Source organism: Arachis stenosperma, chromosome 3, assembly GCF_014773155.1.
Source record: "Arachis stenosperma cultivar V10309 chromosome 3, arast.V10309.gnm1.PFL2, whole genome shotgun sequence".
NCBI classification, from domain to species: Eukaryota; Viridiplantae; Streptophyta; class Magnoliopsida; order Fabales; family Fabaceae; genus Arachis; species Arachis stenosperma.
In genome coordinates, this window is record NC_080379.1 from 156471025 (window position 1) to 156494573 (window position 23549).

A 23549-nucleotide genomic window follows, 5' to 3' on the forward strand; every position below is an offset into this window, starting at 1 on the left:
CACCGAATTTCAGATATAAAATTATCTTTCTAGTATCTAATTATGCTTAAAAATAACTATATCAAATACATTTTAATTTCCAAAATAATTTTTCAAAAAAATATATCTAGTGTATTTAGATATATATATCTAATCACTTTTTGTCACTTTTTAAATTTGTTGACAAATTATTTGTCCTTCATATTCTATTAAATTATTTTTTATCAATGATTAAATTTTTTATACTATTTTAATATTTTATTGGTAACGAATTATAAAGTAAAGACATTAATTTGGGACACATTGATACATTAATTTCATTTTTTTTGTGATATATATATGAAGCATGACATATATAAAATATTCATTTTAATAATATTTTGATATTTTATTGATATTAAAATCTGAATTAATTTTTTAAATGTTTTAATTTTTTAGTTATATAAAATTTAAGATAATTTTTTTTTAAAAAATAATAACATATAAAAATATTTGGTGACTAATAATATTTTTTTTTGAATCTACGACCTTTAAATTTGAGTAAATACTAACGGGTCAATTCTCCATTTTTTTTATTATAATAGTATTAATGTGTTATCATTTCTCATAAGATATATAATTTCTAAACACATTTTAACTAGCAAAAATAAAGCTAGACATCTTTATACGTCATGATATCTAAAATTTTAATATGTTTAAACATGTTTTTTTATTTTTTTATTTTATTAAAAATTGTGAAACAAAAAGATGTATATATTAGATAAATACAAATAAAAATTTATATACAATTATTTTTATGTAAAATTGATCATTAAAAATTATTTAAATAATTATTTAGTTAAATATATTAAATTATCTTATAATTTTTAACTATGAAGTCAATAATTAAAAATGGCAGTTTAATTAAATTCGTTACGATTATAAATGAGTATTCATTTACATAACAAAGTATCGTTATTTGAGAAACAAAATTTTTCTCCGAAATGATGATTATTATTCAAGGAATATAGACGGCAGAAAAAAAAACGTGGGAAGATTCGAGTGAGAAGGCCCCTCGCCAGTGATGAGCAGCAGATTCGTAGGCAATAGACACGTACATCACGACGCGGGGTGGTGCGGTCTCCGACATTACGCCCAAACAAAATCGCGCAACTTTTGATTTTGGATAACAAAAAAGTAAAATATAAAAAATATGGAAACCAAAAGAAAAAGAGTGGGAAAGGAAAACGTTGGCCTTTGGTCTTTGGTATCTGTCATTTTCGCTGTTTTTTGTTTTGTGGTGGTGCGTGGTGTGGTGTCCATGATATCAATCACAGCGGCGGCGCACCCATTTTTTCTTAACTTCTCTTTAACCATACTTCTTTCATCTTTCTTCAATGTTGCTTAATTTTCGTGTGTTACTTTTAAGTTTTAAGGTCCAAATTCAAGTGCGGTTAATTTTAGGTATTGTTTGATAAAAATTTAATCAAATTAATTTAATTATTTAACAACTTTTATCTATTAATTTCACATAAAATTAATTATAACTGCATTTTCACCCACTTTTAAATATATGTAAAGTTAATTATGTTAACATAAAAATAAATCAAAAGATTTTGAAAACCAACCTTTTTTAGTAATTTTAGTTAATATTTAATCTGTATAAATTTTGATACATATTAATGTAAATAATATTAATTTATGTATGTAAATTATAATAAATATAAATATAAATTATATATTTTATGTGTATGAATTTTTATAAATATAAATATAATTTGTTGTTGATTAAATGTTGATGCAAAAAATAATATTTATTAGTATAAGATTGCTGGAAATAAATATTTGTGAAGAGAAAAGAAATTGGATAGTTAACCTTACATTTTTTTTTCTTTTCCTTCATTAAAGAAAAAGTATAGGGAATAAATTACAACTTAAACTAGTTCAAGCTAATCTTTTGTATTTCTAATTTTAAAATTCGATAAATTAAGGTAATAGAAGAATTTTTTTTATAACAGATCTTTTGTTTTTCAACTAATTTGCTCTCTTAATTGATTCTCCATCCCTTCTGAAATGTATGGGACATTTTTTCTATTACCAAGTACAAAAGACAAAATAGAAAATACAACAAAACTAGCCAGAAAGCCAGAGCGAGACAGCTCTGTCCCATGAGTTTGCTAGAATTTCTAATTTCTAATCAATGACAATAAAGGAACTCTGTCGTAGCAATTTAGGCCCATAGTTTTGGACATTTACAGCTTGTGTAGGTAAACTAGTTTAGACGATTTAACTTGTATGTATTTCATTAGAGTTATGTAAACTCCATGATCAAATTTCTAGGTATTATTTGATAAAAAATTATGTCCACAATATTTAAATTGTAGTAGTGTATTGGAGCTACATAAAATGTGTGGAAGTGGCTCTCAAAATTATTAAACAATTTTAAACAGTAAAAATGGCATTACACTTATGCATACGTACACATGCATCAGTACCTGCCTGACTCACATGCATGAGTTGAACGCTTCAACTACAGAAATTTGCATCCTGGTATCACAGAAAGCCAAATCAGTGACAAAGAAGTAGCGATTATAAAATCAATTAAGATGGTCGGCGATCTTCACATTCTAACCAATTAATTGGATATGCATTATTATATGAGTGATTAAAAATGTCAAGTGTCCACCCATTAAGGTTACTTGTATGTTTAGAATTTTTCATAATTTATGTATAGCAAGTATAATAAGGTAACTAGTTGGTGGCACCACTGGCAGCGATGATTGATACAACAGATAAAAAGACAAACCAAAGGTGCAGTCAATACATAAATTAAACTGTAGTGAGGCATGCGCATGTGAATTTTTTATCATTAGTCATTAGATCGAGGTGAGAAAAACGACAAGGAGTTACTTCATACTACTCTTGAGGGGATTATATATTCTATCTCATCAGGAACCTAAGCTCGACGCAAATTTTAAGCAGATTAAGAATGAAGAACTTTATGAGTGTGTTAGGTCGCATTGCATTATATATTGGCTCCTAGAACGCTGAATGCTACAACTAAGAATCGTCCAACGTGCTAATGATTAGTGTCATTATTATGAATCTGTAATATAAATGCTTGATGCATGCGGCGCCAAAGTCGAGCACGCACGGACTGGCAACCAAAATAAAGCTTTATTGGCATCGAAAACTAAAGGCATATATCATACCTGGAGTTATAACTGGGTAATTAATATAATAATGTTGAATTATTATTGATAACTTCTAGCTTAGACAAGTAAGACTTACCATGTATATGCAGCACAACCTAGCTGCGTGCCCTAATCAAAACGGGCAATTGCCACGCACGATACATTCTATCTTAACACATCTCATGACATATTTCTGAATTTTTCAAAAATATCTAGTTGAAAGAATTTGGAATGCTGCTTTTGAAACAGTTTCAAAAATGATTTTTTTGAATCCCGAATCCCAGGCTAGCTTTTCCACAAGACTGTCCCGAATCAAGCCTCCACATCCTGCTATACCGTGTTCCTGTAAGAAAGCTCCATCTGTGTTGATTTTTAGCTATCCATCTTCAGGAGAATATGTATCTCTTTTTTCTTCCTTGTTTTTCCGTAAGTAGATTCACTTTTTCAAAGGCATTGTTGATCCTCTGAAGTATTCTTTGATCCATATCTGTGCATTGTTTGGTCTTCTAAAGGGTCAAAGATCTCCTTATTCCTCCATTTCCATATCACTACAAATACAAATTGGGATAGCCATGGTTCTTGTGCAACTTTCTCTTTCTCGCTCACTTATCCAATTCCTAGCCCAATATGGCACTTTCCTCCCTCTCTCTTGCTAGCAATTGGGCCAGTCTCACTAATCTCTTCTTCCTCCATCGTTGGGCTCAGCTGATGAGATGGGCTTATATTAGGGTCCCATTTTTTATAATTTTTATTTTCAAATATTAAAAAATTGATTAATAAAGAAAGCAAAAGGCCGTTGGCCCCTAGACTTTTTCCTTTAAGAAAAATGGTGAGTTTAAATAATTAGTTGTTTTGATTTTTTTTTTCTCTCTCAGGGTAACTATTTGTGCTTATTATTTTTCCTGTGCTACATGTGTATCACAACAAAATAGAAGATGTAATTTTTAAAGCTATAGAATTTAAGAGATTAAAGACACCGATTTCTGTTTTGGTATACGGTAGTGTCTAAAAAATATATTATTTAACTTTCTAAAAACATGTGCATGTGTAAAAAAGAGGAAAGAAAATTAGAAGATAAATTATTATTGTTTATTGTTTAGTTGAAGAGAAAAAATAAAGAGAATAACAAAATTGATGGGATCCATTAATTTTTTTAATATTAAAAGAAAAAGAAATGAAATTTTTATCTTTTTTTATTTTTAATATTATTTTTTTAATATAATTTATAATACAAAAATAAAATTAATTTTTATAATATTTTTTATTTTTTTATCCAAATATATCTAAAAGATTAAAAATTTACTTAATTTCTTTTCTTTTTACTTCCTTCTTTAGTTTTTTTCTTTCCAACTAAACAGAGTTAACAGAATAAATATGTAATTTCTAAAATTATATAATTTAAGAGATTGGAGACACAGATTTCTTTTGTGATAATACAATGATGTTTAAAAATTATATTTATCATTTTTTATATTATTTAACATTTTTTGAAAAAAAAATTATAAATTAGGCTGTTCATTTTACATTTTTAAAAATAAAAAAAATTAATATTACACGGTCCGATTTGATTAATATCAATTTTAAAAAAACTCTATATAAAAAAAATCAGACTTCCAATAAAACGTACTACATATATTTAATACATTTAAAAAAAAATTATCCAACTGTTTGATCTTTCTTAAAGATAACAAAAAAATACAAAAAAAAGTAAAACTCATCCATTTATGATAGATTCTTTTGTGAATATTTTTATATATGTATATTCTATTTTTATATTAAGATTAATAAAAATATTTTTTTAATATTAAAAAAAATGTTTTGCAGTATTATAAAGATGAGAGGTATATAAAAAAATTAAAAAATTTTGAGAGCCAAATTTAGATACCAAAAATCTGAAGATAAAATTTATGGTTATATTTTTTTATCTTTTTAAAATCAGAAATATGAGATTTAGATTTATATATATAATTTTTTTATTATTTTAAAATCATAAATAAGGGATCAGATGAGATTTGTGTACCTATAAAATTCTTTCAGAAAATCTGGCCCTCAAATCTTTTACTTTCACATTAAAATAAAAGCACCCAACTTATTCATACCAATGGATTACAACTATATTTATCTACTAAAATATTAGCTTAATAAAAATATTAGATAGCTAAACATTTTATGCAACAAAGTCTAGTATGGAAAAATAGATAGGAAGGTTTTCACATGTACCACAGTATTTTCTTGGTACATTGATATTCCAATCTTTTTTAGCATTAAGATATATAATAAAATAATTAGAAGGCTAAGATTGAATAGATATATATTGAGTAGTTTTGCTTTTTTAAAGAGCACCATACAACAAAGACAAGTTGTTCCCTTAGCCCACAGAAAAGAATGAAAAAATTACTATCTTATACTTGTGTTGTGTTATTTTCTTTTGATACATTCTTTATTTTTCTTTTCTTTTTCCTAACCAATTTTCATTGATCATTTTATCTCTCTGTTAATTTTTTTTCCTCCTTTTCGTTCCTTTAAAACAAATGACTTCCTTTGGCACGATGTACTTTATTTATCTATTTATTTTACAAGGATATTATTATTATTATATGAGATAATACTATTTTGTAATTTAGTTTGTTTCTCTTTTACATATATAGTACTTACTTAATTCAATTTTCTCTATTATATTAAATACATATTATTTTATTAAATGCATATTATTTTTCAAAATTTTAAATATGAATTGTTTTAAATATTAATCTATTTTTATTAAGTTATTTAAAAAAGAGAAAAAATAAAAAAAGGGTAAAATGACCATTTTAATATTAGTATAAGTTAAATTTAATTGCTCAAGTAAGTATTATTATAATAATATTAGTAAAAATTTGTGCAAGAATAATATTACTTATATTTTAATTTTATCAACTAAACTCATTTTAAAGTATAAGTATTAAATTTATTGTGCTAAATTTTTAAGGATAATATAGAATTTCACAATAAATTAATTTTATCTGATATTCGTTAATTAAAGAAATAAATTTATTAAAATATTTTTAATTAATTAATTAATTATAAGCCTTAGAAAAAAAACTAATCTCATCATTCTTGTTAATTAAATTATGATATAAGATAGTGGTATGGATAGTTTTATGGGTAAGACTTGGCAAAAAATAACTTAAAAATTAACAATAAATAAGTAATAAGGGATTGATAGAAAAAATAAATAATAAATTTTGTGCATCATTAATATTATTGGTGAAAAAATATTTATTAAAAAATTAAAATATTAAGTCATTAATGAACATCTTTAAGTGAAAGACATCTATAGTCAAATTAAAAAAAAAGCTAGAATTATAGACTCGTAAATTTTGTCAAGCTATAATGAATTAATTTTTTTTGTATATAAGAAACTATTTAATAAAAAAATTTAAAATTAATATTGTTACGTGGGTAATCTGAAATAGGTGGATTGGGCTTGAAAGATTAGCCCAAACGTCAATGGAAGGTGGTCTCCAACTTGGTTCACATCTGAGAGCCGCCGTCTGAGTTGTATATGTGAAAGAATGGGGGGTGGTACCTGCAAAGACACTCCGATGCTTAAGTTAGCAAGGGGGTAAGCAGGTTTAGAGAGTATTGGAACTTAGAGATACCTGAGGGGTGTCAGTGTATTTATAATGGTGATCCAATAACCACCGTTGGAGTAGTTCCACTTTTGAAGGTGGATAACCGTCCCTTTATCTTAGGGTAGTTGGGATATGGCTCTTGGAAGTAGATTGAGAGATTTCAGAGACAGTTACTTATTTGAATAAGTGTTATGTGACAGCTATCCATCGAGCCCGACTTCTTTGGGAGGTCGGTGGGTGGCGAAGGTCATTCTTTGGAATGGGCCTTTTAGCATGTGTTTGGACCTGGGTCATAGTGTTGGGTCAGGATATGAAAAAATATTAAATCTATTTTTGTTAAATTATATTAACTAATTGCTTACACTTATAAGTTAAAAGTTAAAAATATCTACTTATACTATTTATAATTGATTAAATAAAAAATTTTAGAATCATAATTGTGCTAAATTAATATTATTTTGTTTAAGTCTTTTCTCCTATTTGTTTTATGATAAAATTTAGTTTAACATTTTAAAAAATAATGATAATTCTTATCAAAGAAATAAATGAGCATATATGAACTTTTTTGTTGTGATTTTTTAGAATCTATTTAGAATAATCATCTTTTAATTTAGATTTTAATAAATATTATTATTAATATTTTTTTCATACCGTATGATGATTAAGAAAAGTAAACGAAACAAAAAAGATTTTAATATTAGTAGGATGAAGAAAATATTGAATAGAAAAAATATGTCAACTTCACTATTAAGATGCCTGTGTAATATTTTTTACTTATATTATGTGTTAATTTTTTAAGATAATAATATTTAGTTTTATTTTTAATATAGAATAAATAATATTTAGTTTCACCTTTAATATATTATAAATAAGTAGATAAACAAATGCAAAGAAACAGAAAATTTAAAAAGAATAAAAAAATAAAAAAATATTTTTAATTATAGAGATATATTTAATATTTATCACCAATTTTTTTCTTTTATTTTTCTTTGTTTTTTTAAATAAAATAATATAGTAAAAGACAAATTTCAATCATATATTATAAAAATATTTTTAAAGCGAAATATTCATGCTGTATTTAAATACTATTATATAAGAAAAAACTAAAAAAATTATTATATGTAAGGCAAGTAAGATTGTTTTTTTAGTTTATCTATACTTATTAAAGAGAAATAATATTAATATTAAATACATTGAATAACCTAAAAAATAAAATAAAATAATATTATACATCCAAATATTTTTATTAATCAAGTATAACCAAGTTAGTTTAACGTAACAAAAATCAGTTCTAGCTAATATATTCTAATTCTTATAATTTAATTTGGTTAGAGTTGGTTTATAAAAAGATTTAGATGTGTAGTATTACTCAAAAAAGTATTTATTTGGATTAATTTTTTTTTTTTGGTGAAAAACACTTTTTAAAATAATAAAGTATTTTTATTAAATTTTAAACATATTTAGATGTATTTAAAACAAAAATTTTTACTAAAAAATTAAATTATTTGATTTTTTAAAAAATCAATAATACTCTGATTTTAAAAAAGTAGAAGTAAAATAAGTTTTAATTATTTTTTTTACTAGACATATCATTTATCATAATTAATAATTACTATTTATACCTTTAAAAATAAAAATATATTACTCAAATTGAATAATTTTATTTGAGCAATAAAAAAATAAATTGTAACAACATAATATTATCATATTTACAAATATTAAATTTAATAATTTGTCATGTATCATGTACAAGATAAGATTAAAGTTTATGATTTTAATTTTTTTTTTCAATTAAAATCAATATGCCAATTTTATAAATCATAACTTCTTAAATTAAGAAAAAATATATAAAATAGATACATAATTATTTAATCAATATAAAATAACATGATATATATAATTTTTGAAATATAAAAAAGTGTTATTTCTTTTAATAAATTTGTTATATTTATAAGTTTATCTCACATTATTAGAAATAATTTTATTTTTAAGTATTTTCTAAACAAAATTTTCTTTTTTTGATGAGACTTCATAAATAATATAATTTATAATAAATAAAGAAATAAAATTTTTATACATTATTTTACTGTGTAGCGTTTTTTCAAATCACATGTGTTATCTTTTGTTTTTTTTATTTACGATTGAAGGGCTATTTTTGTCTTTTTATAAATAGCTACAAGACAAAATCAACTTGCAACTTAATCTTACATGGAACATTAAAATTCCAATAAAGTAAATGGAACACTTGAAAATTTTCCAAATAGATATTCACATCACATCTAAGCATATCTCTTGTTACCTTTTTCCGTTTTTCGTCTTCTGTATGAGCCTTCTCCTTTTTTTTTAACATATTCTTCTCTTTTTACATTTCTTCTTCTATATTATTATCGTAGTTATCATTATCTTTATTTTTTTTTTTGAAACCTAGCATAACCCTTTTTTTTCTCTTCATCTTCCTTTTTTTTCTTTTTTTATCCCTTTGTATTTGTTTTTTTTTACTAATTTATTCAATTTTAATTTTTTTTATTATTAGTATTATTGTCATCATCTTTTTTTTTCTTCTCATATATATATATATATATATATATATATATATAACACAAAATGACTGACTATAATAATTTTGATGTACTGTATATAAATTTTTATATACAGTATAAAACTTAGAACAATAACAACAAAATAATTTATTTTGTGTAGCAAAATTAGTGAGCACAGAATTTAAAATAGTGGCAATAGAAGTAATTTTAAATTGTGTAAAATATTTTTATGCTGTACCAATAACTTTAGATATTAGGTACAAAAATTTTTATTATATGTAAAAATTTTTATATTATATCTACATGTTTATGTGTTATGTATACATTTTTTTGTGTTAAATACAAAAATTTCGGTACTATATTAATAAATTTTTGCATTTTTTTATAAATTTTTTTGTATTATCTCAATAAAAAGAAATAGTGCCTGATACACATGCACATTAATATTTGTTAGATTTGTGTTAATTTAGTTGGATTTAGTTAAAAAATTGCTTGTACTTATAGTATTACGGAAGAATGACATTTATTTTTTATTAAAAATAATTAATAAAAAAAATGAAAGAAAATTATCTGCTAAAAAAAAAGAAGCTATTATTACACGCGTGACGCGTCAAAGTTAGCAAGCAGAAGTGTGTGTGTGTGGAAGTGAGAATTGAAATGCAGGGGTCAGGGAGGGAGGGAGGGAGGACAATTTCCAGCAGCGTTCCGGATGTTTGACAAATGGATAGGCACGTTGACTTTGTTGAAACTTTGTAGCAAATGCAATGAAGGAACCTGCAAGAGTGATGCTGAAGCTATTAAATGAACGAACTCATAACCATAATTACTTAATCAGCATAGCCATCATTGAGGAATGCCTGTAAGCTCGGATCATGCTGCACTGTTAGGGACTCTGTCGCCGCAATCGGCCGCCGAGAAAGCCGTGCAGTCAATTGGACTTGGATATGACGTGTGCAGGGACATCCGTTTTAGTGCTTGCAAGGACAGGCTCCTCCAACTTGACCACAACCACACCAGGGACCTGCTGTTCCCTGCCGGCGTTATCGTTCCCGACGTTCCCACCTCCGTCAAGTGCCACCAAGGCGACCGATTCAGAGCTTCCTCTGGCCTCCTCTCCTTCCAACAGGTTCACTACTTCTTAAATTGAAGTTACTACTTTATGACGCCTATTACCAATGCTTCAATTAGCACTCCAATTCAAGCCATACTCGTTAGGGTTTGATTGCGTTGTATTGAAGAAAATAACATCCTCTAGGCAATTACTTAAGTAGATAAAATTCTGAAGTCAAGCAATGTCCTAAAAGCTAGCTCATTTTGCAGATGTCTGAGTTTTTTAATGAAAAACTCTCTTTATCTGGGAAGATCCCATCAGGCCTATTCAATGCTATGTTTGACATGAGAAACAGCTGGAAGAAAGATGCAGCTTCCACTAAAAGCCTAGCCTTTGATGGCTGCTTCATAACTTTGTATAACGTTGAGTTGGATACAAATAATAGAACCCACTTAACTCTTTCTCAAGATGTTAAACGAGCAGTGCCTACCTCATGGAACCCTGCTGCCCTTGCTGAGTAAGTACAATGCTCCTTCTTCTTGCTCCCCCTCAATTTTCTATTATTGTTGCTATTGCTGTTATTGTTCGCTATACGGGTAATATAAAGTTGTTATTGTTAAGATAATGGAATCTATTTGACTAAAATGTTGTATGCAGCCACACTTCCTCGCTACCGGAAATCCAAATATGAAAATTTTAAAAGACAACATATCTTTGGTTCAATAATCATGGAAGTAGCAGTAGCACTTTGATGCCCTCATGAGTTGAAGTTCTAAGACTCTAAAACCAGATGATTTTGATTTCCAAGACTGACAACTTATAATAATATGGAAGATTTATATTTGTGAAAGGGACTAGGGAGGAATAAACAAATGATGAAGTTATGAATAAACTCTTATTAGATGTCCTGATTTATTAGTAACTGTGGCCTTCTACAAGTTGCCGATTTTGATGATGATTAATTTGTGTAATGTATTCATTTATAAACAAGAATCTAATGTGGAAACATTCCTTAGCTTTCTTTTTCTTGAACTTTCCTGTTGATTTTATGTAAAGCAGATTCTGTCAGTCAATTAGCTACCTTGAAAGTTATCATTCTTTCCTCTTCAATATATTGGGCAAGCTGATTCCTGTTTTGTGATTCCACATGAAATTTTTAACTGTATTTGTGCTTGATTGAACAGCCTCAGTTTGTGTTGTTTGTTGCCTTGAACCTGGGTGTGCACTAAGTCAGACATGATTTTTCAGGTTCATTCAGAAATATGGTACTCATATAGTGGTTGGCATAAAAATGGGAGGAATGGATGTGGTTCACATTAAGCAGTTAAAAACTTCAGATGCTGGCCCCAATGAGATGGAGACATTGCTTCAGCAACTAGCTAATGAGAGGTTCTCGGAAGATTTAAATAGAAGTTCTAATGGAAAAACTGTTAAAATATCAGGAAAACTACAGGTGCAGAGGATCAAATGCATCTCCCACATTTTAAACTTTTAAATAGCTACATGTAATCTTGAAAAATGTGTTATTCTTGCCATTTGTTTTGTTAATTAACAGTAGGGTCATTCTAAGAGTTGTCAAATTTACTAGTCCGTGGTAGGCTCATTATGTCTCTACTCTCTAAAAAGTAAATTCAGAAAGGTCCATTAGTCAATGAGCTTTGTTATCCCACAACATAAACCAGTTCTTCCATTTTACTTCCAGCATTAGTTTTTTTTTTGCTGGTTTGAATTTTAGTGACTAATCTCTTTCAGAGATATTTTGTGACATGAAGACACCTTTTGCCTGATCAACCAACTTATCTTGGTCACATCCTTGGTTTGAAATTCTTTAGTGAGATGTCCTTGAGTGGTATAATTTGTTAATGGAAACTATGTCACCAACATAGCATAGAATAGTTGTAGTCTGAATTTCTTTCTGTTTAGGTATGTAATATAGTCAGTGTTTTCATAAATCTACTTTATCAAATTTTAGGCCACCTTTTCAATCAATAAAGAAGCAATCAATTTGACATAATTGTATTTGTAGTTGTATCATATGTAAAGTTTCCTTGTGTTCATCATTTATGAAAAGAAGCAAAAGTTACTGGAATGGACAAGTCTGCTTGAACAATTACCCGCTTTTTGGTTAAAATAATAATGTGATTAAGCAATACGATTTTACAATATGCAAGGAAGTCTAAGTTCTCAACTGTCTCATTTGTTTGCAGGATGATCAGTATATGCCCTGGGAACAGCATTTAGCTCTCGCTGCTTCCGTTCGACCAAATGTAACAAGCCACTCCAACAATGAGGTTAGTGTTATATTTATGACAGTTTGAAAATGGTTTCTTTGCGCACAGTATAATCACCCTGTATCTTCTTACACTTAACTACTTTGGTTATTAAAATTTCTATTCAAACAGGATATCATAAGCATTTCAGTTCGAAGGGGAGGTATTGTTGGCATTGGGCAACACCATAATCAGTGGATATCGACAATATCTGAGTCACCTAATGTCATATCAATGTCATTAGTGCCTATTACATCATTATTGCCTTCTGATCGAGGCTATGGATTTCTAAGGCATGCGGTGAATTTATATATTACATGTGAGAAAGCATGTTTCCTTGAACAGTTATTGGGCCTTTCTCTAGTAGTTTATCGGTTATTTATAATTTAGGTTGATAAGGTTGTTGCTACTTGCTTGTAGTTACCGTGGTTAATTTTGTGCAATACAAGGAAATAATGTTAGGCATTGATAGTAATCTGTCCAAAAGGAACAACCATGTATATAACTTATCTGGATCGGAAACAGTTTAGACACGCGACAGTGAGCTTATAGAATTGGAGAACCATGAAAGTTTTGATGTTTTCCTATTAGGGTATAAAGGAGAAGAAATTTGAAATTGACTCCAGTAATTTTGCATTTAAAGTTCCATATTTCCTGAGCAAATTCCACAAAGTCTGCATAATTGCTATAAAGATAGCATTGTTGCTTATCATTAGTATTTACTATTTAATTGGCAAGGTAGTAAAAGGTTTTCTAGGATATTCATTTAGTTGAGGCAGGATGATATTTTGGAATTTTAATTTGGAAATTAGATATTGATGTTCATCTCTTTCGTGAGTAAAGTTTATGCCTGTATACATGGGAAGTCATTATATAAGATATAATTGTATTGATTTATGGATTGTAATATAGGAACAGTTCTTTATCTGGACCGAGTGTCAAACTCTCAAGTGTCAATCAATTAATGTACCCTGCAGATAAACCGCCTACAGAGGAACTTCATCAATTTCTACAATTTCAGCTGCCTCGGGAATGGGCTCTTGGAGTTGGTCCCAGGCGTAGAAAAGGCAAATCTCCAGCACTCCAATTCTCATTCATGGGGTCAACGCTTTATGTTAATACTGCAAAGGTAAAGTACTTATGCTTATGATGTGATGTGAGTGGCAGTAAAAATGGATATAATTTAGTTGAAGTGCTCTCAAAGACTCAAAAAGATGCATATCAAATTGTACTTTGTACCTTTGAACTTAAATCCCTGTCTTTGATGAACCGGGATCACTGGTCCATCACTGCTTTTACCATTACGTTGTAAGTTTAAGACATGCATTGCAGGTTAACAGTGGACGTAGGCCCGTAACAGGTATTCGCTTGTTTTTGGAAGGCAGAAAGAGTGACCACCTGGGAATCCATCTGCAACATCTTGCCAATCTTCCCAGCATTATTCAAATCTTGGACAACCATGACCTTGAGTATGCAGATGATTCACTTGACAAAGCCTACTTTGAGCCAGTTAGCTCCAAAATGTTTTCACATGTGTGCACTGCCCCAGTAGAATGCCTTGATTCTCATACTGGAGGCTATGCATGCATAGTGACAAAGGCCTGGTTTGAGGTTAGGCTTATTAAAAGAAAGAAAGTTCTTTTTTTGAGGTTTGAATATTCAATTTTATCGTCGTCGATAATTCGCAGATCGGAATGGAGTGGTACTTCATCCATAGTAAGAAAATCTGGGTTCTTTTCAACATTGTTGAGCACAAGGCTTAGTAAAGGGTTGCATCAGATTGAGACTGATCCAAAGCCGCTAAAAGATGATGCATCTAATGCAGTAGGTTATCATGGTGAGTCTAATACCGACCAACCTGTGCCGACAAAGCCTCCTAAGATGTTGAGGTTTGTGGACACCAAGGAAGTTGTCAGGGGTCCAGAAGACATGCCTGGACATTGGATGGTCACTGGAGCCAGGCTCTATGTACAAGATGGCAAAATCTCCATCAAGGTCAAGCATTCCTTGTTGGATTATCCGGATATGGACAATTAAGTAATTGCACACACACACACACAATGTATATGGAACTTCATAAACTTCATGTGAATTATATTCATTGGGATTTGGGCTTGATGCTGAGGAAAATGGTTGCTTATAGGTTATTTTTTTACACTTCAATTTTACATGATACTGTTTAAAACGTGAAAGTTATGTTAGAGGATATTTTATATGTCTACTAAAAATTAGTTATTTGTATAAAATATAAATATATGATAATTATTTTAGTGGTTAATTTTTTAAGGGTATGTTCTGTTTAGTCCTAAAAATTTCATATGACTTGAGAGAAGTATATTACAAACTTGATGGTTGATGCTTAATTTTTCTACTTTTACTTAAGAGTTTATTCGAAAAATTGTAAAGGAAAGGAAAGGAAAGGAAAGGAAAGAGAAGGTTTTGGAAGGGGATGAAGGAAAAGGTAAGGGAGAGTTTAAGATGCTTTTTTGTTTACAAATTTAAAATAAGTAAAAAGGAGAGAGAATTTGGAGGATTTATTATATATTGTTATAATTTTATCTTTATTATGATATATTTGATTTGATATTTTTCTAATACAAATAACAAGGTTAAAATAATAAATTTATTTAAAATCACATAATTAAATAGAAAGTTTTGGGACTAACAAATTTTAGTAATTTTGACTACACAAATTCTGATAAATATAGATATAAATTATATTAATTTATGTGTATAAATTATCTTCTTCATATGTGTGAATTTTTGTAAATATGGGTGTATATAATTGCTAGTCAAATACTAATCTAAAATGATAATATTTATTTGTCGTCATATAGCATTACAGATAATTAAAAACTTCTACGAGAAAACTTGAAAATAATAGTTTGTGTTGTATAATAAATAAAAGATATATTAAATATAAAATAAAGATGTATAAATAAAAGACTCTAGCATTAAAATAATTAGCTCAATAATGATTTATATATATATAAAGATAGAAAGGAATATAAAAAGTAAAGAGAGAGAGAATTACATAAATATATATATAAAGATAGAAAGGAGTATAAAAAGAAGAAAGAGAGAGAATAACATTTGCTTTTGTTATATTATTGTTGTGTGTGTTTCACTCAGAGGCAAAGGCCTCTATTTATAGATACAAAGGTCAAAGCATTCAAAATTTCATTTATTTTCATTTTGGCTTGGGAGATTCAAACCGCCCATATATTGAATGGGCATCCACGTACTTTGAACTTATTACAACACTCCCCCTTAGATGACCATTCAAGATTATGCCTCATTAAAACCTTACTAAAGAAAAACCCAATGGGAAAAAATCTTAGTGAAGGAAAAAGAGTACAAAATCCTTTAGCGATGGGGACTGCCTCATTAAAAACCTTGTCAGGAAAAATCCAATGGGAAAAAAAAACTTGACCAAGGGAAAAAGAGTACAGTCTCCCCCTCTTGCCGACATCATTTAATGTCTCAAAATCGGCGCATCCCAATCTCTTGTACCAATCTTTCAAAGGAGGATTTTGGGAGTGACTTTGTGAATAAATCTGCCAGATTGTCACTTGAACGGATCTGTTGGACATCAATTGTCCCTTGATTTTGAAGGTCATGAGTGAAGAAGAATTTGGGAAAAATATGCTTTGTTCTATCACCTTTGATGTATCCATCCTTAAGTTGAGCAATGCATGCTGTATTATCTTCAAACAGGACAGTTGGAGCTATCTTATGATTAATCAGTCCACATGATGACAGAATATATTGAATCAGACTCCTCAGCCAAAAACACTCGCGATCAGCTTCATGAATCACCAGTATTTCAGCATGATTAGAGGAGGTTGCTGCTATCGTTTGTTTCGTGGACCTCCGTGATATAGCTGTACCACCATATGTGAATAGGTATCCTGTTTGAGATCTCCCTTTATGTGGATCAGACAGGTATCCGGCATCTGCATAGCCAACTAGTTGTGACTTGGATCCATAGGGATAAAATAATCCCATATCAACCGTTCCATGAAGATATCGAAAAATTTGTTTGATTCCACTCCAATGTCTTCTGGTTGGAGAGGAACTATACCTTGCTAGTAAATTCACCGCGAATGATATGTCAGGTCGCGTATTATTAACAAGATACATTAGTGCTCCAATGACACTAAGATATGGTACTTCAGGACCAAGGATATCTTCATTTTCTTCTTTAGGACGAAATTGATCCTTTTTCACATCCAAAGATCTTACGATCGTTGGGGTACTTAATGGATGTGACTTATCCATATAAAATCTTTTCAAGATCTTTTCTGTGTATGTTGTTTGATGAATAAAGATCCCACCTTTTATATGCTCGATCTGCAGGCTGAGACAAAACTTAGTCTTTCCAAGATCTTTCATCTCAAACTCTTCTTTTAGAGTTTTTATAATTGTTGGAATCTCTTTAAGAGTCCCAATGATATTTAAATCATCAACGTACACAGCAATTATAATGAATCCAGATGCAGATTTATTTATGAAAACACACGGGCAGATATCATCATTCTTGAATCCATTTTTGGCCGAATACTCAGTAAGACGATTATACCACATTCGTCCAGATTGTTTCAGACCATATAAAGATCTTTGCAATTTGACTGAGTATAACCCTTGCGAATATTCACTAGATGGTTTAGATATCTTTAGTCCTTCTGGAATTTTCATATAGATATCTCGATCTAATGAGCCGTATAAGTAAGCTGTTACCACATCCATTAAATGCATATGCAGTTTATGATATGCAGATAAACTGACCAAATAACGCAATGTTATCGCATCCACTATAGGGGAATACGTTTCTTCATAATCTATACCGGGCCTTTGTGAAAAACCTTGTGCCACAAGTCGGGCTTTGTAGCGCACAACTTCATTTTTCTCACTTTGTTTTCTCACAAATACCCACCTATATCCAACAGTTTTTACATCTTCTGGTGTACGGACTACAGGTCCAAAGACTTCACGTTTAGCAAGTGAGTCTAACTCAGCCTTCATGGCTTCTTTTCATTTTGGCCAATCATTCCTTTGTCGACATTCTTCGACTGATCTTGGCTCAAGATCCTTACTTTCATGCATGATATCTAATGCCACATTATATGCAAATATTTCATTGACAATTGTCTTATTTTGGTCCCATTTCTCTCCTGTAAAGACATAATTTATCGAGATCTCGTTATTTTCGCAATTTTCAGGTACCTGAACGTCTTCTGGCGTTATATCAGAATTTTGGATAACTGCAGGTGTCTCTACTATGTCTTTTTCAACAGGAATATTATTTACCTCTTTTCTCTTTCGAAAATTTTTGTCTTTGGAACCGACAGGCCTGCCACGCTTCTGGCGTGAATTTGCTTCAGTGGCTACTTGTCCTACTGGGACATCAATTCGAATTGGGGTATTTTCCGCTGGTATATAAGATTTAGTTATCCTCTTTGTATCGGAAAATGCATCAGGAAAATCATTTGCTATTCTTTGCAAATGTATAATCTTTTGAACTTCCAGTTCACATTGCCCTGATCGAGGATCTAAATGCATCAATGATGATGCATTCCAGTTAAGCTCCTTTTCAGGAAGCTTATTCTCTCCCCCTAATATTGGAAATTTTGATTCATCAAAATAACAATCCGCAAACCGGGCTTTAAATACATCTCCAGTTTGTATCTCAAGATACCTCACTATAGAGGGAGAATCATATCCAATATATATCCCCAATTTTCTTTGGGGTCCCATTTTGGTGCGATTAGGTGGTGCAATGGGAACATATATCGCACACCCAAATATTCTTAAATGGGAAACATTTGGCTGCTGGCCAAAAGCTAATTGCATAGGAGAGAATTGATGATAACTCGTTGGCCTCAAAGGAATAAGTGCTGCGACATGTAAAATAACATGCCCCCAAACCGAGGTTGGGAGATTTGTTCTCATAAGCAAGGGTCTAGCAATTAATTGGAGGTGCTTAATAAGTAATTCTGCTAACCCATTTTGTGTGTGAACATAAGCTACTTGATGTTCAACACTTATTCCATTAGCCATACAATAAGCATCAAAAGCTTGGGAAGTAAATTCACCAGCATTATCAAGACAAATTGCTTTGATTGGATTTTCTGGAAATTGTGCTTTTAATCGAATAATTTGAGCCAGTAATCTCGCAAATGCCAGGTTGCGAGAAGATAATAAGCACACATGTGACCATCTCGAAGATGTGTCTATTAGGACCATAAAATATCTAAAAGATCCACATGGTGGATGAATAGGTCCACATATATCACCTTGAATCCTTTCTAGAAATTCAGGGGACTCAAATCCAATTTTTACTGATGATGGCCTTAAAATTAACTTCCCTTGAGAACATGCAGTACAACAAAATTCACTAGTTTTAAGAATCTTCTGGTTCTTTAGTGAATGTCCATGAGAGTTTTCAATAATTCTCCTCATCATGGTTGTTCCCGGATGACCCAATCGGTCGTGCCAAGTTATGAATTCATTTGGGCTAGTAAACTTCTGGTTTACAGTGGCATGTGATTCAATTGCACTAATCTTGGTATAATACAACCCAGATGAAAGTGAGGATAATTTTTCTAATATAACTTTCTTATTTGAATCATGAGTTGTGATACATAAATACTCATGATTTCCCTCATTCATAGTCTCAATATGATATCCATTTCGGCGAATATCTTTAAAGCTCAACAAGTTTCTTCGAGACTTAGTAGACAACAATGCATTATTTATTATGAATTTTGTTCCTCCGGGAAACAAAATTATAGCTCTTCCGGAGCCTTCAATCACATTGCCTGAGCCAATAATAGTATTAACACATTCTTCTTTTGGCACCAGATGGGTAAAATATATATCACTTTTGAGAATAGTGTGCGAACTTGCACTATCTGCAAGGCATACATCTTCATTATATATCCTTGCCATTTTCTTCAAAGACAAATAACAATAAAATGAGTAGTATGCACAGTTAAATTGAATACTTGATCGGAATTATTTTTCTAAGAAATAATGCACATAAAAATAATGTCATATACTAAAATTTTATTTTAAAAGATGACATATTTAATGATTTCAAAATTCATAAACATTAATATTTCATTATTTATATACATCATATTTGAAATTTAAATACATAGAAGATAAAACTTAACAATAAGTTCTTTACATTATTTATTTACATGAATGCTTAATATTCTCACACATTAAACTATTCCATCATTGATCAAATGACCAATATTTTCTTCAAGATCCTCAAAGAAATCAGATACATCATAATGAGTGGTGGAATTTTCAGCATCATTTGAAACGAAATTCCACTCTTTTCCCTTGTCGTCCTTTTTCAAAGATGCCTGGTAAAGATCGACTAGGTGCCTTGGGGTACGACAGGTACGTGACTAATGGCCCTTTCCACCACAACGGAAACACTTATCATCTGTTGATTTATTCTGCCCGATATTTCTTTCTTTATCCCACTTCTGGTGAGATCATCTCTTTTGAATATAATTCTTTTTCCTTCCATAATTTTTCTTGTTATTAAAACTTTGCCATTTACCTCTTTTGGGATAATTTGCCACATTTACTTCAAGAAATGGGGCGGCGCCAGCTGGGCGCGCTTCATGATTTTTCAATAACAACTCATTGTTGCGTTCAGCAACAAGAAGGCAAGAAATTAACTCATAATATTTTTTAAACCCTTTTTCTCGATACTGTTGCTGCAGGAGCACATTCGAGGCATGGAAGGTTGAGAAAGTTTTTTCCAACATATCATGATCAGTTATCTTTTTCCCACATAATTTCATTCGTGAGGTGATTCAAAACATTGCAGAATTATATTCATTTATAGATTTAAAATCTTGTAAACGCAAGTGCGTCCATTCATATCGGGCTTGAGGAAGTATCACCATTTTCTGATGATTATACCTTTCTTCAAGGTCTTTCCAAAGATCTGCAGGATCTTTTAATGTGAGATATTCATTTTTCAATCCTTCGTCAAGATGACGACGGAGAAAAATCATGGCTTTGGCTTTATCCTTCTGGGATGCATTTTTTTCAGCCTTAATGGTATCTCCAAGATCCATTGAATCAAGATGGATTTCAGCATCTAATATCCATGATAAATAATTATTTCCAGATATATCAAGAGCATTGAATTCAAGATGAGAGAGTTTTGACATAATGAAAAATTGTTACCCGAGTCTTCTTAAAATTTGATCAGAGTCTCGTGCTGATAACGTGTTGTATAATAAATAAAAGATATATTAAATATAAAATAAAGATGTATAAATAGAAGACTCTAGCATTAAAATAATTAGCTCAATAATAATTTATATATATATAATAATATTATACGTTGTAATGTGTATATATATATATATATAAAGATAGAAAGGAGTATAAAAAGTAAAGAGAGAGAGAGAATTGCATAAATATATATATAAAGATAGAAATGAGTATAAAAAAAAGAAAGAGAGAGAATAGCATTTACTTTTGTTATATTATTGTTGTGTGTGTTTCAGTCAGAGACAAAAGCCTCTATTTATATATACAAAGGTCAAAACATTCAAAATTTCATTTATTTTCATTTTAGTTTGAAAGATTTAAACCGCCCATATATTAAATGGACATCTACGTACTTTGAACTTATCACAACAGTTTGGAGGATTTGAAAAACTACAAGAACTTTCAAATTCCTCATCTTCCGAATAATAACAGAGTTTAATCCTCTAAAATCTTTTTCTTTCTTTCAAAATCATAATTCATGCATAGAGGAGTCTAATCTCTTAAAATCTTTTCTTCTCATTCAAAATTCTCTAAAATCAAACCCCTGAAGACGCATTGGAAGTAGTCCATTTCAATAATAATAAAAGAAGTGAAACTTTGAAACATTTATCAAAGCCTTTCGTCCTTGAGTTTACTCTATACAGTTTTGTTAGGTATGGGATTGAAAAATGGGGACAGAATTATAAAACAAATTAGATTATTAAATAATGATAGATCCTATCGATGACAAAAATTAATTCTAGAGCTATGAAATCTATCTACTTAATTTAAATAAAGATTTAATTAATATGTGCCTAAAAAGTATATAATAAGATTATTATTAGTAGAAGCTTTTAAATATTTTTTTAATAAATACAAAATAAAAATATTGAAAACTTAAATTTTTTTTATGTTCAATAAAAAAAATTAATTTGTAACCTTAACGTCCCTTTTAGAAAACAAATTAGCTAATCCTTTAAATAATACTAGATAGTAAAAACTAAAAAGTAAGAAAAATAGCTTTGAAATAATCAAGGAAACCACTTTAACAAAATATTAAAAATATAATTTTTTTTAAATGTTTACATGTGTTATGTTATTATTGGATATTTTTATTAAATTGGTTAATAATTTATTTTTTAATAAATTAGAATAAAATCGATTTATTATAATAATAATAATAAATCCAATTGATTGCATTATAATTAGTAGACCCAATTTGATCCGATCGAATTACACAATCTAAACCGAATATTTTTAAATTTTTTTATAAAAAGACAAATATATCCCTGATTTTTTGTTTTATGGACATTTAAATCCCTAAAAATTTAAAAATACAATTAAATCTCTAAAAAAATGGGTTTATTGTTATTGTTATAAAAAAGTTGATTCAATTCTAATTTGTTAAGAAATTTAAAATAACCGATTAATTAATACATCCAATAATAATGCGAAATGTAAGCATCTTTAGAAAAAGACGTTTTAAGCGTCTTTATTGAAGCATCCCTAATAATCAAAGGATTATTAATGTGTCATACTGTTTTGTCGATTTTTAGCACATCGATGGTGATTCGATATCTAATGGTCTGGGAGCGAAACCTACTCCTCTGTGCGAGTATCAGTTTTCTAGAAGTGCATCAAAGCGTCTTCGATTAGACAAATGCGGAAAATAAAAATAAAAAAATTTGTAAATTGATAAATAAAACTTAGAAATGGAAGTTTTGAAAAGGTTTGCATCAGAATTAAAAGAAAATAACAAAAGTACCTTTAATTAAACCAAATGACTCTTAACATAAGCGATAAAATGCAGAAGGATAAATTAAACAGAGAAAGTAGAGAACACTTAGTAAATAAGATTAATTGAAATGTTAAATTTATAAAAAAATAAATTGAAAGAAAGAAGAAGGTAGAAGGAACCCTACAGAAAATGTAACTCGAATGAAAACTCAGGAATTCTCTGGGATGTGAGAGTGCTAGAGTGTTTTTTCTGAGTAAAAGTTCCAACCCTTATTCCCTAACACTTCCTAGTATTTATAGGCTATCTTACATGACGGACAATTAAATCACAATTAATTACAATTAAATAAAATTACAAATTTTGAAATGCAATCCCTCTTGGTAACCGTTTTCGTTGCGTGATTGTAGAAATTTTCCATATTTTCCTCGTGTGATAGAAGCCACTAACCTTCTCGCTTCCACAACTATTCGACCAACTCTTCGAAGGCCTTACTCGATTTCTCGAATCGAGTCTCCTACTCGATTTAGCTTACTCGATCAACAAAACAATCGAAACCCAAATCCACGCCGATTACTTTCAATCTTCATACTCGTACGCGTGTCTTCTTGAAAAACCACACTTGACTGATTTCGATTCAACTTACTCTTATCGAAAATATTTTCGATCAACAAATTGCCCCCTTGGATTAATGTGATTGCATTCGATAACATTATTGAAGAATAAAGCACTTAATCCAAAAGTAGTCAGTTTTTCAAATCAGTAATAATGGTCATTAAAACTCCCCATTACTACTAATCCACTCGACACGTCTCCCGAAACTTACACTTTCTCTCTCTACCACTTCATCTTCCTTGTAAAGTTACTTCTATTCGCATTTTTTCTATAATAACAGCTATAA

At 29.6% G+C, this 23549-nt stretch overlaps 1 protein-coding gene across 3 annotated transcripts; it reads left to right on the forward strand.

Annotated features, from left to right (window-relative positions):
- Positions 1-9987: 9987 nt before the first annotated feature.
- On the forward strand, positions 9988-14901 carry LOC130969251 (MACPF domain-containing protein NSL1-like). 3 transcript variants are annotated; one of them, XM_057894898.1, is made up of 8 exons: positions 9988-10432; positions 10627-10874; positions 11606-11810; positions 12565-12648; positions 12760-12946; positions 13605-13756; positions 13960-14096; positions 14316-14901. In XM_057894898.1, exons 1-8 carry the CDS (start codon positions 10160-10162, stop codon positions 14662-14664), a joined length of 1635 nt encoding a protein of 544 aa, XP_057750881.1. In that variant the 5' UTR covers positions 9988-10159; the 3' UTR covers positions 14665-14901. The 3 variants fall into 3 exon arrangements, with proteins under 3 accessions (XP_057750881.1, XP_057750882.1, XP_057750880.1); XM_057894899.1 differs by having other exon boundaries at positions 13960-14238; positions 14316-14629; XM_057894897.1 differs by having other exon boundaries at positions 13960-14900.
- Positions 14902-23549: the final 8648 nt, after the last annotated feature.

What these genes read in the sequence shown, in the direction of transcription:
- LOC130969251 (XM_057894897.1), top strand. Translation starts at nt 10,160, where the DNA reads ATGCCTGTAAGCTCGGATCATGCTGCACTGTTAGGGACTCTGTCGCCG. An exon ending in AACCCTGCTGCCCTTGCTGA is followed by an intron (nt 10,875 to 11,605) that starts GTAAGTACAATG and finishes ATGATTTTTCAG; the next exon opens with GTTCATTCAGAAATATGGTA. An exon ending in AAATATCAGGAAAACTACAG is followed by an intron (nt 11,811 to 12,564) that starts GTGCAGAGGATC and finishes ATTTGTTTGCAG; the next exon opens with GATGATCAGTATATGCCCTG.